This window comes from Gossypium hirsutum, chromosome A04 (genome assembly GCF_007990345.1).
Source record: "Gossypium hirsutum isolate 1008001.06 chromosome A04, Gossypium_hirsutum_v2.1, whole genome shotgun sequence".
Classification (NCBI taxonomy): Eukaryota; Viridiplantae; Streptophyta; class Magnoliopsida; order Malvales; family Malvaceae; genus Gossypium; species Gossypium hirsutum.
In genome coordinates this window covers 25858-39326 of record NC_053427.1, presented here as the reverse complement: position 1 = coordinate 39326, position 13469 = coordinate 25858, and the positions used below count along the sequence as shown (strand labels likewise).

The following is a 13469-nucleotide window of genomic DNA, read 5'->3' as shown; positions in this document are numbered from 1 at the left end:
AAAATTTATTTACGAAAATACGTTTTCTAAAACCTACCTCAATATTAATTTTTTATGGTGTCAATAGATTTTGTATAATAATTAATCCTCGACATTTTTGCATATGTTAAGTTTGTGGTTAGTGTAGCGTTTAAGGTGTTTTTGCTGAAACTGTAAGTCCTAACCTTAATGCAAGGAAATACAATAAACTCAACACCTTGTGGTGTTAAGATTGCAATTGACCCGAAGTGAAACACAGTTACTGAGTTATATGAATAAAATTATTAGAAACTATTATGAATAACTTTATAGGAAATTATTGGTGGAAACATTAAGAGAACCCTGGGTATATGCTACTATTGGATAGTTATAAAGGCCTTGAAAATTTCCAGATTATGAAAGAGTGAAAGGAGGTCTTTACTGTAATTAGCAATTTGTATTAGGATGGATAACCTTCTTTCTTGTGTATGGTATTAAATAAACCTCAAATCTATTTAACTCCGTCATTTTTTTATACAAAATCTATTCAAAAGCTTAACATCAAGTGATATTATATATAAGGATAGTAAAAACTGACAACATAGAGAGCGTCAAGCATTGCAATTATGTGCATCATATATTATTATGCATTTAGAGGATGGAATGTCATAAACCAGATACTCAATTACATCGTATAATTCAACACGGCTAATGTTGATAATGGCATGTACCAATAATTTACTAACTAGTGACATTCGAATGCTAAATAACAATTGATTTCAAGCAGATAATATTCCCACCAAAAGCAATCCTATGATTGCTCGGAGCTATCTGAATACGCCATTAAGTATCATATATAATTCGTAGAAGAATGAAACTATTGTAAAAATGCTCCTACATTAGATCAAATTCGTAAAAATGGTTTTGGCGGACGAAAAGTATTTTTCATTTTTCCCATCCCTTAATGAGAATGAATTAATTGATGTTTTCGATGGAGGAAACATTGTAAAAAAAAAAAAACATAATATTTTCAGTTGTGTGCCATTTCAAAACAATGAAAATCATAAACCTCTGTAATAACAGTGTTATATGATAATTAATTACATGATTTATCAACTACTAACCCGTGACATATATTTATGCTGATGAAATTGTATAAGTCGACAACAATAAGAGGCAACTATATAACATTAAACTTAACAACTACCAATGTCGAGGTTCAATAGGATAGCTTGAGTGTTAGGGTTATTGGGAATATCAGAAAAAATATTGAACTCAACACTTGTTGTTGAGGTCTGTGGTAATTTTAGGGTTAAGGTTTAGGGAGATCAAGTTTATAGAGATCTCTAAGAAAGGTATTGAATTCGACACATATGGTTGTTGAGTTCATTAGGTTCAACAATTTGAAATGACTAGTCTTGATAATTTTTTCCATTGTTCGTGACTTTCAGCAAACTTAAACTTTATATCACCCTATAAATTGTGTTTATCAGGTTTAATGTGTAACTAGAAAAACATACAAAATTGTGATGCGTCTAAGAATATTTACATCCTTAAAATTATTACAAATACCCATAACTCAACATTATGGTGCATCAACTCTGTTAGCAATTAGGGTTTTTTTTTTCATACTAGATAAAGTATTGCTACAATTGTGTTATAAGAAAAAAGTGGAACACTAACTTCTGATATGTTAGTAAAGTTTTTGTAGTTGTTGGATATGTTGTATGCATGGTTATAAGTGAAACATTAATTTCAGATGAAATGATAAATTTAGATTTTCAGTATTATTACGGGTGATTAACTTATTTCAATTTTTAGATTAAGATTAATGTTTTAGATTAATTATAGAGAGGTTTCTAAGTTTTTTGTCAAAAGTTAAAAAAAAAATCTCACACGTCATCATTCAATTGGCTAATGACTACATCAGCAATCCATTTGGATTAACGGAATTTTTAACGGCAGTGATTAGTTTAAATAACTATTTTAATTAGAGTGACTAAATTGAGAAAAGAAACTTAGAGTGGCCCAAATTGAATAAACCTTATTTTAGAGTGACCTTAGATCTAGTTTTACCTTCTTCTTCTTTTTTTTTTTTACTATTATTGAGATTAATTAGATCAGAAATTATTTTAGGATTGACATGAAAGAAAGTGAAATAGTGAAATTAGAAGTTTTAATAGTAATTTAAACAATGGAAGATTAGGAAAGTTCTAAGTTAATTTTAAGCCAAAATCACGTCCACTCTTCTTCATCGTCGCTGCTTCAATCAAAATTTTCTTACCCAAAATAAGAATACTCTTCACTTCATCTCCTTCCCCACCATGCTCGATCACCAAGTACCCTTCTTTGCCGCACTTCCCTTTTTCTATGAATTGTTCTTTTTAATTTCTCCATTCTCATTCCACCGAACAACCCATGTATGTTGCGCGTTTCAATTTTTGAAGGCGAATGAAGCCGAGGATTCAACGTTTCTAAGCAATCTCTCAATTTCGATTGCCTTATATTATAGTTAATTTAATTGCTTCATGTTTTAAAATTATTTTGTGATTGCTTGTCTTCTAAATTTATCTTGTGAAGTAATTGATTTAATGTTAATTTTCTCAAATGATGCTTTATTTAAATTGTTATTTTTATTAAATGATAAAAATGCTTAGTAAAATTAGCATGAAATTATTTGAATATATTTGGCATGCCGTACAATGTAGGGGTCTCATCTTTACTTTTTGTTCATTATGCAAACTGCATTGAACGTCTAGGAGTGTCGTCATTATTGTGCATTGCGCATTTGATGTTTGGTTGATCATTAATTAAGTCAATAATGTGATTGCTGGTGCTTGCGTCATTTTCATTGATTGTTTGGTGCTCGGTTGGACACTCATGTGTCTGAATGTTTCTCCATCTTATGTTACTTAGACTAATTTTAAAATGTGAATTTGTATCAATGCATTGTGGAAGGTTAATGAATCGTTAGTAATGTTTATTGCGAAATGTTTTATGGAAGTGAACTTGCTATACTTGAAATATTTAAATTGTTTTTAAATTTTGTTATGAAATACTTATTTTAATTATTCTTGTTATACTTGAAATGTTTAAATGGATTAAAGATTTTGCTTATTGAAGTTAGGAGTGATAACGGTTCGGTTTGATTGGTTTTTTTTTTGGATATTTTGAACTATCCATCATAATTTGGTTTGATTCTCGATTTTTACATATTAATTTTTATTTTGGATTTTTAGACTTATTTTGACAAAATTAAATTTGTTTTATGACATTTAAATATTATTTAACAATATTTTAAAGCTCTTTTCATAAATATTTCTACTATAATTTTTCAAAAGAACTTTTAAATTATTTTTACTATTTTAAATATAATTTTTTTTATTTTTATAACATAAAAAATTAAAATTAATTATAAATTCAATAAAAATTGAATTAGGTTCGATTTTGGGTAATCGCGATTTTTAAACTTACATTTTATAAACCGTCCAAATATCTTAATTCAAGTCAGTTGAAGAAATAAATACAGTGGCAAAACTGGATTGAAGTTGCAACCAGGGGTGCGTGGGCGGAGCCCCCGCGGTACGGACCATATCGCACAAGTTGAGTCCGTATAGAACTATACTTCTACTATTTCACTTTGATTAGGACAGGGTTTTTCAATCCTTATGTTCTTATTTTCTTTTCTTACTACTCTACAATCGTTCTATTGCTATTATCAACATTTATTATAACATGCTTTAAAATTAAAGAATAATCCTATAATATAATATAAAAATAAATTTACAAAATGCCTCATAATATTAAATTTTTTTAATACATAATTTTATTATAAAATAAAATTTAAGCTTATAATATCATTTCTATTTAATTCTAATATAGTATATTTTGAATTTTATATCATTAAAAATATTTATATTCTTTTACAGTCATATTGCATTTTTTTATTTTTTATATCATTATTATTTTTTAATTATTATTAATTCATGAAATTCAAATAACTTAATTTTTTAAAGCAATGGTTTATCCAAGCATTATAAAAACAATTACTGATATTTAAAAAATTCAATAATCTTAAATATTACGTCTAAGCACATGTTTATTATTTAACAGGGGTTAGAAGTACTTAATTTTATTGGGGATAGATGGAGGTTCCAAATTGCAATAATAGTTGTCGAAACCATTTTTTGAAAAATGAGAAATCGACTTTTGAAAACGAAAAGTTGGGAGTCGCCACCAATCGTTTTTAATGGGGTGTGATTGGATCACCTCAAAACACGGTCATTTTTAATAACCGGTTCGGGAGTCAGTTACGTACGGAGAAGGATTGGCACCCTCGACACGCCCAAAATTGGTACTTGATTGATTATTTAGTGTCTTAATGCCGAAAAATAAAGATTTGGACAGAATTCAAAACGTGATCCTCCTTTTATTGGCTTTTAAAACATTTAGATAAGTCAAATGTGTATCAAAGACCATCTCACCTTGAGGTAAAACATTACATCCAGTACGTTAGGACACAATATTTTTGACCCTCAAATGTGATCTTGCCTTTAAAACGTGCGTTTTTAGCTTTAAGAGGGTATTCAAATATTCAAAGCAGACAAAGAAAGCGAAACCCAGTACGTTAGGGCACGATCCCTTGAATTCTTTAAATACCAAACATTGCCTATGTTTTGAAAATTTTTGAGAGTGAACCGATAAAGGGATATTCCGATATTCAAAACAAACAAAGAAAGCGAAAAAAAAGAAAAATAAATAAATAAATAATAATTTAGTATAAAAAATCGATAAAAAAAACTATGGTATATAAAAATAATAAAATAATATAGTAGGTTTATTAAAAATTAAAAAAACTTTAGCAAAAAATATATACATATAAAAATTATAAATAATAATAGTAAAATAGTAGTAATAAACGGTAGGAAAAAATAAATAAAATATAATAAGTATAATAAACTATATTTAAAATTATTATAAAATATATATAAAAGGAAATAAAAAAAATGATTATTAGCAAAAAAAATAATACAACAAATAATGTAATACATATAATGACCATTTATACATAAAATAATTAGTTTTACTTTAAAAATATATATATACGAAGCATATAACAAATATATAAATAAATAAATAATATAATAATGTGAAACATAACTCCAATTGATTAAATTAAATGGAAATAGATAAAAATAACGAAAATGATATAATAAGTATAATAAATAATATGATATAATAAGTATAATAAATAATAGTGGAAGAAAAAAAATAATACAGTAAATAACAGGAAAATAACTAAAAAATTAAATAAATAAAATAGCAATAATAAATTAATAATAATAGTACCCAAAAATTTTAATTTTGTGATAAAAGTGTTTAAAATAAACAAAATAGGGCTTAATTGGAATCAAAACGGAAGTTCGGGGGTAAAACACAAATAAAAGGGGAAAGGAGGACCTCATTGAAGCGTGCGTGGAACAAGGGGGGTTAAAAATGTAATTTACCCAAATTCCTAAACCTAGCATTTAATATGGACCAAATTAAAAGCTGCACAAAATTGCTGGGTGAAATTCAAAAACAAAAGTGAAACAGATTTGGGCAACAAGAAAATGTACGGGGACCTGATGCAGAAATTGACCCTTTAAGGGCAAAACACGTGGGCCCCACCACTTTAAAAACTATTGAATGGTTCTGCCATTTTTTAAGGACCCATTTTATTTTTTATTTCTATTGTTTTTCAAACAAAAAGAAGCAGAATGCTTTTCTTCCCTGCTCCCTCTCCATTTTTGCTAAGAATTCAACATAGTTTGTGCCACCATGGAGGATCATCGGTGCCACGCACCTCCACCCCATTGCTGGTTCACGGATCAAAACCAGGTAAGCCCTCATTTCTCTTTTAAAACTTTGTTTGTTTATTTTCAAAAGTAAGAAAAAGAAAGGGAAAAAAATGTAGATGCACAACAAAAGGCTAAAAACCTTGAAAAAGAAACTATAATCACCTTTGAATCTATTGGATGGTATTAAAAGTTTACTTAGAAATCTGGTATATTTCTCTGTATTTCTCTTGATTCCCACGTAAAAAAACTCTTTTTTCCCCCCATTTTTTCATTGTTTACAATGGCCTTTTATAGCCTAGAGATACAATGAAAATATTCTATTGTTGTGTCTTTTCTTGTTGTAGGTATAGCTGCGAAAATCTCGGAATCGAGAGGCGTGGCGGAGTGGGACGCTGGTGAGAGGCGTGCGGCGCGAGGACTGCTGTTGTTTAGGGTTTGCTGGTACCTGGGTCAACTGATTTGGGTGTTGGGTTATTTATGTACTAGGCCTAGAGTTTGGTTTAAGTGGTTAATGGGTTTGTTTTTATATTTTGGATTCTAAATATTTGGGTCTGGACCAGGAATGAATTGGGACCAACAGCTGCCCCTCTTTACTCATTATTATGTAACAAGAATAGAGCAAAGACTATAAGGGACCAATTTTGCCTGTGGCCGACTAAGTCCTGACTTCTTTGCCGCAACCCCCCGCACCTTATTACTTTAGAATGCTCCGTTGCTGCTTTACGGAGATGTGGTCTGCTGTAATTTGATCTGCTCTACTCCTAATCAGCGAAGATAAGATCTGTATGTTTAGCCTGCTTCACTCCTGCTCAGTGAAGATAAGGCTGGTGGCTAAAATCTGCTCCATTGCCGATACATGGAGATAAGACTTGCCAAAATTTGATCTGCTTCACTCCTGCTCAGTGAAGATAAGATCTGGTATGTTTAGCCTGTTCCACTCCTGCTCAGTGAAGATAAGGCTGGTGGCTGAAATCTGCTCTATTGCCGATACATGGAGATAAGACTTGCCAAAATTTGATCTGCTTCACTCCTGCTCAGTGAAGATAAGATCTGGTATGTTTAGCCTGCTCCACTCCTGCTCAGTGAAGATAAGGCTGATGATTGGAATCTGCTCCATCGTCGGTACGTGGAGATAAGATTCATCAAAATTCGATCTGCTTCACTCCTACACAGTGAAGATAAGATCTGGTTTTTAGCCTGCTCCACTCCTGCTCAGTGAAGATAAGGCTGATGATATCTGTAATCCTGCTACATTATCCACTGGGGAATCTATCTTTGAAGAGTGATATGCTTATGCTAGATGATTAGGATGCCATGATTAATATGAATCAAATGCTCCTAACTACATGTATCATGGATGTTAAATGTACAAAATGCAAAATGTCATGAGACTGATCCATTTTTAATTTTTGGGTTGTCATCGCTCGTTGTTTACTAAGGTAACATCCCTAACATATGCCTTCTTGTTCAGCTCGGTAGAAGAGGACTTGAAGATGCGGTTAATCCTTTATTTCTCATACGTTTCTAGCCCTTTTACACTCAGTGAGTTCTAAATAACTATCCTGTTTCAGGTTCTCGTATTGTTTAGAAACCTTTCAGAGTAATATGCAAAACCTTCTTTTGAAAGCATTATTAGTTCATTAATTATTATTTCAATAAAAATACTCGAAAAAGATTATAATAATAGGTAGAACTGAAATTTATTCGAGTCAGAATTTGCGAAAGATGTATCAACAAAGAAAGCAATCATTGTTTGAGATACAAAAATAGATGAAAAGGAACAGAATAGGTCCCCCAAATTTCGCAGTTTGAGCTTCTCTGTACGAACTCCTCGAGGACCTTTTTAAACTTGGCATGCGCTCAGAGGATCTATAGCATTTTGTTGATGCCCCAATATGTAGCTTATCCCCTCTTTGTCGATTCAAGTGTAGTGAGACAGCCGCTTGCCCCAATTTGGATCGAAATTTGAATTGCCCTTTGCGGGTTTTCAACTCAAAACCCATTTGGTTTCAAGGCGCCCTTTTACGGGTTTTCCCCTTGGCCTCTCTTTTTTTTTTGGCACCCTTACGGGTTTTTACCTCGAGTGCTTCAAGAAAAATATATTTTGACAGAATCTGAATTTATCGGGTTAGGCAAGCTCTTGCCATCCATCTCTGCTAGTATCAATGCCCCTCCAGAGAAAGCTTTTTTTACCACATAAGGTCCTTCCCAATTTGACATCCATTTCCCCCTGAAATCTTTTTGCATAGGGAGAATCTTTTTCAACACTAAGTCTCCCTCATGGAACACCCTAGGGCCAACTTTTTTGTTGTAGGCTCGCATCATTCTCCTTTGGTACATTTGGCCATGACGAATAGCCTTTAGCCTCTTCTCTTCAATCAAGTTTAGTTGATCGTAACGAGATTGGATCCATTCTGCTTCGTCTAACTTCAACTCTGATAAAACTCAGAGAGAAGGGATTTCGACATCAATAGGTAAAACTACCTCCATCCCATAAACCAATGAGAAAGGTGTTGCCCCGGTAGAAGTTCTGACAGATGTCCGATAAGCATAAAGGGCAAATGAGAGCTTTTCATGCCAATCTTTGTAGGTCTCCGCCATCTTCCCCACAATCTTCTTGATATTCTTATTAGCTGCCTCAACCGCCCCATTCATTTTCGGGCGGTATGGTGATGAGTTGTGATGTTTAATGTTGAACCAACTGCAGACTTTTGCTATCGCGCTGTTGTTTAGATTCAACGCGTTGTCGGATACAATTCTTTCTGGCATACCATAACGACATATGATCTCCTTCTTCAAGAACTTGCTGACCGCCGACTTTGTGACATTGGCGTACGAAGCAGCCTCTACCCATTTGGTAAAGTAATCAATGACCACAAAAATAAATCGATGTCCGTTGGAAGCCTTTGGCGAAATTGGCCCAATGACGTCCATGCCCCACATTGAGAATGGCCATGGGAAAGTCATAACATGGAAGGGTGAAGGAGGCACATGGATCTTGTCTCCATAAATTTGACACTTATGGCATTTCTTAGCGTAATTGATGCAATCTCCTTCCATTGTAGACTAGTAATATCTGAATCTCATGATTTTTCGAGCAATTGTGAAACCATTGGCATGTGTCCCACAGACACCATCATGGACTTCCTCTAGAATTTCTTTGCCTCAACAGCGTCAACACATCTTAACAACACCTGATCCTTTCTCTTCTTATATAGGACCTCACCGTCTAAGACATAGCCACTGGCTAACCTCCTCAATATTCTGTTATCATTTTCGGTTGCTTTATCTGGGTACGCACGGCTTTTCACATATTGTAAGATATCATGATACCAAGGATGATCATCTCTCTCTTCTTCTTCATCAACATTACAGCAGTGAGCTGGGGCCTCACAAATACTCATCTGAATTAGCTTCATATCCTCCTGTTCATTTACTTTGACCATGGAAGCTAGTGTAGCCAAGGCGTCAGCCATCTCATTCTCGTCTCACAGGAGGTAATGAAAGGTAATATCATCAAACTTTTCAATTAACTCCAGGATTAACTTTCAGTAACTGATCAATTTGGAATCTCTCGTTTCCCATTCGCCTTTAAGCTGATAAATTACCAATGCGGAGCCTCCGTACACTTCTAATACTTTGATTTCGTGGTCTATAGCTGCCCGAATTCCCATGATACATGCTTCGTATTCTGCCATGTTATTTGTGCAGTCAAAATCCAGCTTGCAAGTGAACGGATAATGATCTCCATTTGGGGATATTAGTACTGCCCCAACTCCATTTCCAACGGCATTTGATGCTCCGTCAAAATTTAATTTCTAGGAATGATTTTCAGGCATGTAAAATAAAAGAATGTAAAATAAAAGAATATTGCATTTATTTTCTGTAACTTACCTCGATACAAAATGTGACTAAACTTTACAATTTAGTCCTTTACTTTTTCTTTTCCCCGATCTACTCCCGAATTTCGCTCTTCTTGATCTATAATAGCAAATTTAGCTTATTTAATATCAGCATTTATCAAAACAACCCTTTACTCAAACTTTGGAAAAATTACATTTTGCCCCTAAACTTTCACATATTTGCACTTTTGCCCCAAGGCTCGTAAATTAAACTTCATCCTATTTTCTTATGTTTTATGACATGCTGATCATTTTTCCCTTCTATGACAACATCAAATTCACACACTAACATGTACTTATGACTATTAGGTATTTTTATCGATTAAGCCTTTTTACTCGTTTTCACTTAAAACCAAGTAGCACAAGTTGTCTAGCATAATTTAAAATCTCATATTCCATCATAAAACATCAAAATACACAAATTTCACCTATGGGTATTTTTCCAAATTTGATTCCTAACTTAAATTATTGGTAGCATAAGCTTTATCGAGCTATCGGGACTTCAAAAACATAAAGATTATTAAAAAAGGGGCTTGGAATCACTTTCTGTGAAGCTTGAAAGTTGAAGAAACCCCAGCTATGGAGAGAGGTAAGGTTCGGCTGGTAACTTGAAGAAGATGATACAATTTTATCATATTTTTACCTTTTTATTAATGTTAATAACCAAATGACCAAAATGCCCCTCCTTACTAAACTTTCAAAAATTCCTTCCATGTCCTAATTTTGTCCATGAACTTAAAATTGGTCAAATTACCATTTAAGATCTCCTAATTAATATTCCAAAATAATTTCATACTAAAAACTTCTAGAATGCAAGTTTTGCAAATTATTCGATTTAGTCCCTAACCTCAACTTAAGCACTTTATGCATAGAATTTTATCACGAAATTTTCGCACAATCATGTAATCATACCATGAACCTCAAAATAATAATAAAATAATTTTTTTACCCCGAATTTGTGGTTTCGCAACCACTATTCCGTTTAGGCCCTATTTCGGAATGTTACACTTTTCCACGAAGGTGCTTCCCGAGTCCTCTGCCAGGTAACGCGCCTTTCCCAACTGTCAACTGCAGGCTCATTTTTGTAGCCCTTGATATCCTAGGTATCGGGATCATGTTTCCTTCAGCTATAAACGTTGCGTTTACAAACTCTAATGATCGAAATGAACATTCAACTGCTTCGTTGTCATTCTCTACGTAGGGTGTATCACTGGTAACTGACGCAATAATGTCCTCCTCCGCATTTATTGTTATTAGCCGACCCTCAGTAACCATCTTTAGCTTCTGGTGCAGCGAGGATGGCACTGCCCCAGCTGAATGAATCTAAGGTCTTCCTAATAGACAGTTATAGGAAGGCTTAATATCCATCACGAGGAAATCTACCTCGTACGTGTTTGGGCCAATCTGAATAGGTACTTCTATCCTTCCCATTACTTTCCTTTCTGTGCCATCAAATGCTCTTACTATGTTCTGACACGTCTTCATATGGGAACTGTCTATAGGTAAACGGTTTAATGTAGCCCACGGCAACACGTTCAATGCGGACCCATTATCAACTAGTACTCCGGGTAGCGTATACCCCTTGCAACGTGTAGTGACATGTAGAGCCTTAATAGACCCCCTACCCCCAGGTGGTATCTCATCATCGCTGAAGGAGATGAAATTGTCAGCGCTTATGTTGCTGACGAGACGATCCAATTTGTTAACTGAAATGTCATCCGCAACATAGGTTTCGTTTAACACTTTGATCAATGCATTGCGGTGGACCTCCGAATTTAACAGCAGAGCCAATACCGATATGCGATCCGGTTGTTGGTGTAGTTGTTCCACAACATTATACTCGCTGTGTTTTAGGAACTTCAAGAACTCATTGGCTTCCTTTTCCATTACTGGCTCATTAACTAGTGGTTCTGATCTCTCTGCTTCTTGCCTAAACATGACGAGTTTCCCTTTTGCTGGTTCGGCTTCTATGTTTGGCGTGTTAATCGAACCCTCTTTCTTTGAAACTGCTATACTACAGTTATAATTCCAAGGCACCCTATGGCTATCTTTATAAGGGGAAGCTGTTGGCTTCTGGATTATAACTCTTGGTGTAATTCTTGCTTCTAGTTCACTAATTCTAGGCTTCGAAATAATTATCACTGGACGGCTGGCTCTGCCGCCTTCTTCACTCGACTCTCCTCCTAGCGAGCATACATCCCCCTCTTCGACAGACTTAAAGAACTCCAATTCCTTATTATCCATTAGACCTTGTACTAGGGCTCTGAACTCAATACAATTCTGGATCTTATGATCTTTCTCATGATGGAACTCACAGTAGTTTTGTGTATCTTGGATTTTATCTCCCAACCCTTGCGGGACTAAACCTCTCTTCTGCATTTCATTCCAAACTAGCATCAATGGGGTTCTCACCTCCGCGATATTCAGCTTGACTTTTCTCCCCACATTCTCAATTATCGCGTTTACCCCTTTATCAGTATGACTGGGCAACGGATTTCCTGTACTAGATGTATCATCAAATTTTAGAACACCTGCTTTGATAAGCCTTTCCACGCACCTTTTGAATGAGGTACAGTTTTCTATCGAGTGCCCCGTAATCCCTGCGTGGTATTCGCACTGAGCATTTGCATCGTACCACTTAGGGTATGGGGGCTGCAATGGCTCTAAGTGGAAAGGAGCCACTACATGTGCATCAAACAGACTTTTGTACAACTCCCTATATGTCACTGGTATGGGAGTAAATTGAAACTTCTCTGTATTCTGTCTCATGTTAGGCTCCCGCCTTGGTGAGGCCTGCTGGCCTGTGACTATCGCCCTTGACTGATTAACAGTGGTCGGTTTTGCGTAGCCTGAGCTCATATTACCTACTTCATTCTCTCTTTTCTTCGGGGCTGACCTTCTCGTGTTCTCCCCGACTTCTATCTTACCTGATCTTATGGCATTTTCTATCATTTCACCAGACATTACTATGTCTGCAAAGCTCTTGGTTGCGTTACCTAACATATGAGTAATGAAAGGCGCCTTCAATGTATTAATGAAGAGCATGGTTGTTTCTTTTTCTAGCAACGGTGGTTGGACCTGTGTAGCGACCTCTCTCCATCTCTGAGCATACTGCCGGAAGCTTTCGCTTGGCTTCTTCTCCATATTCTGGAGTGTGATCCGGTCCGGTGCTATATCTGTTATATGGCCGTACTGCTTCATGAAGGCCTGAGCTAGGTCCTTTTATGACTTAACTTGGGTACGACTCAACTGATTATACCATTTGGCCGCAGCCCCAGCCAAACTGTCATGAAAACAGTGAATCAACAACTGATCATTATTGACATGACCCGTCATTCTCCGACAAAACATCGTGATGTGAGCCTCAGGGCAACTAGTTCCGTTGTATCTTTCAAATTCTGGTATTTTGAACTTGGGAGATAATACCAAATCTGGGACTAGACTTAACTCTCTGGCATCCATTCCGCAGTAATTATCAACACTTTCCAACGCCTTGAACTTCTCCACCAACCATTTATATTGGTCCTCCATTTGTTTGAGCAGTTTTGTTTTTTCTTTTTCCACCTCTGCTGCGTCGTCGAAGTCAGGGACCTGAGGGTTTGCTAGATTATCCTTAGGGTTGGTGCTCGATCCCGCTGGGAAGTTTACTGGTGCCGAGGTACCAGTTTGATAAAGAGGTTGGACATTAACAGACACCTTTGGTGGTTGTGTTTGCATGTTTACTGGCGCAAAACTTGTAGGACAAGTGGAATCCTCATTGTCATTTCTC

At 35.1% G+C, this 13469-nt stretch overlaps 1 protein-coding gene and 1 long non-coding RNA gene across 2 annotated transcripts; one reads left to right on the top strand and one right to left on the bottom strand.

The window, feature by feature from the left end:
* The first annotated feature begins 5517 nt into the window (after nucleotides 1–5517).
* On the top strand, nucleotides 5518–6457 carry LOC107931185 (uncharacterized). The gene is made up of 2 exons (XR_001693167.2): nucleotides 5518–5838; nucleotides 6143–6457. It is a non-coding gene; the product is annotated as an uncharacterized lncRNA (long non-coding RNA).
* A 4566-nt stretch (nucleotides 6458–11023) lies between these two features.
* Nucleotides 11024–12901, bottom strand: LOC107944451 (uncharacterized). Its single transcript, XM_016878277.1, has one exon. The coding sequence runs from the start codon at nucleotides 12899–12901 to the stop codon at nucleotides 11024–11026; it is 1878 nt and encodes a 625-aa protein (XP_016733766.1).
* Between the last annotated feature and the right edge of the window lie 568 nt (nucleotides 12902–13469).

Coding starts and splice junctions, on each gene's coding strand:
- LOC107944451 (XM_016878277.1), bottom strand. CDS start 12,901: ATGAAGCAGTACGGCCATATAACAGATATAGCACCGGACCGGATCACA.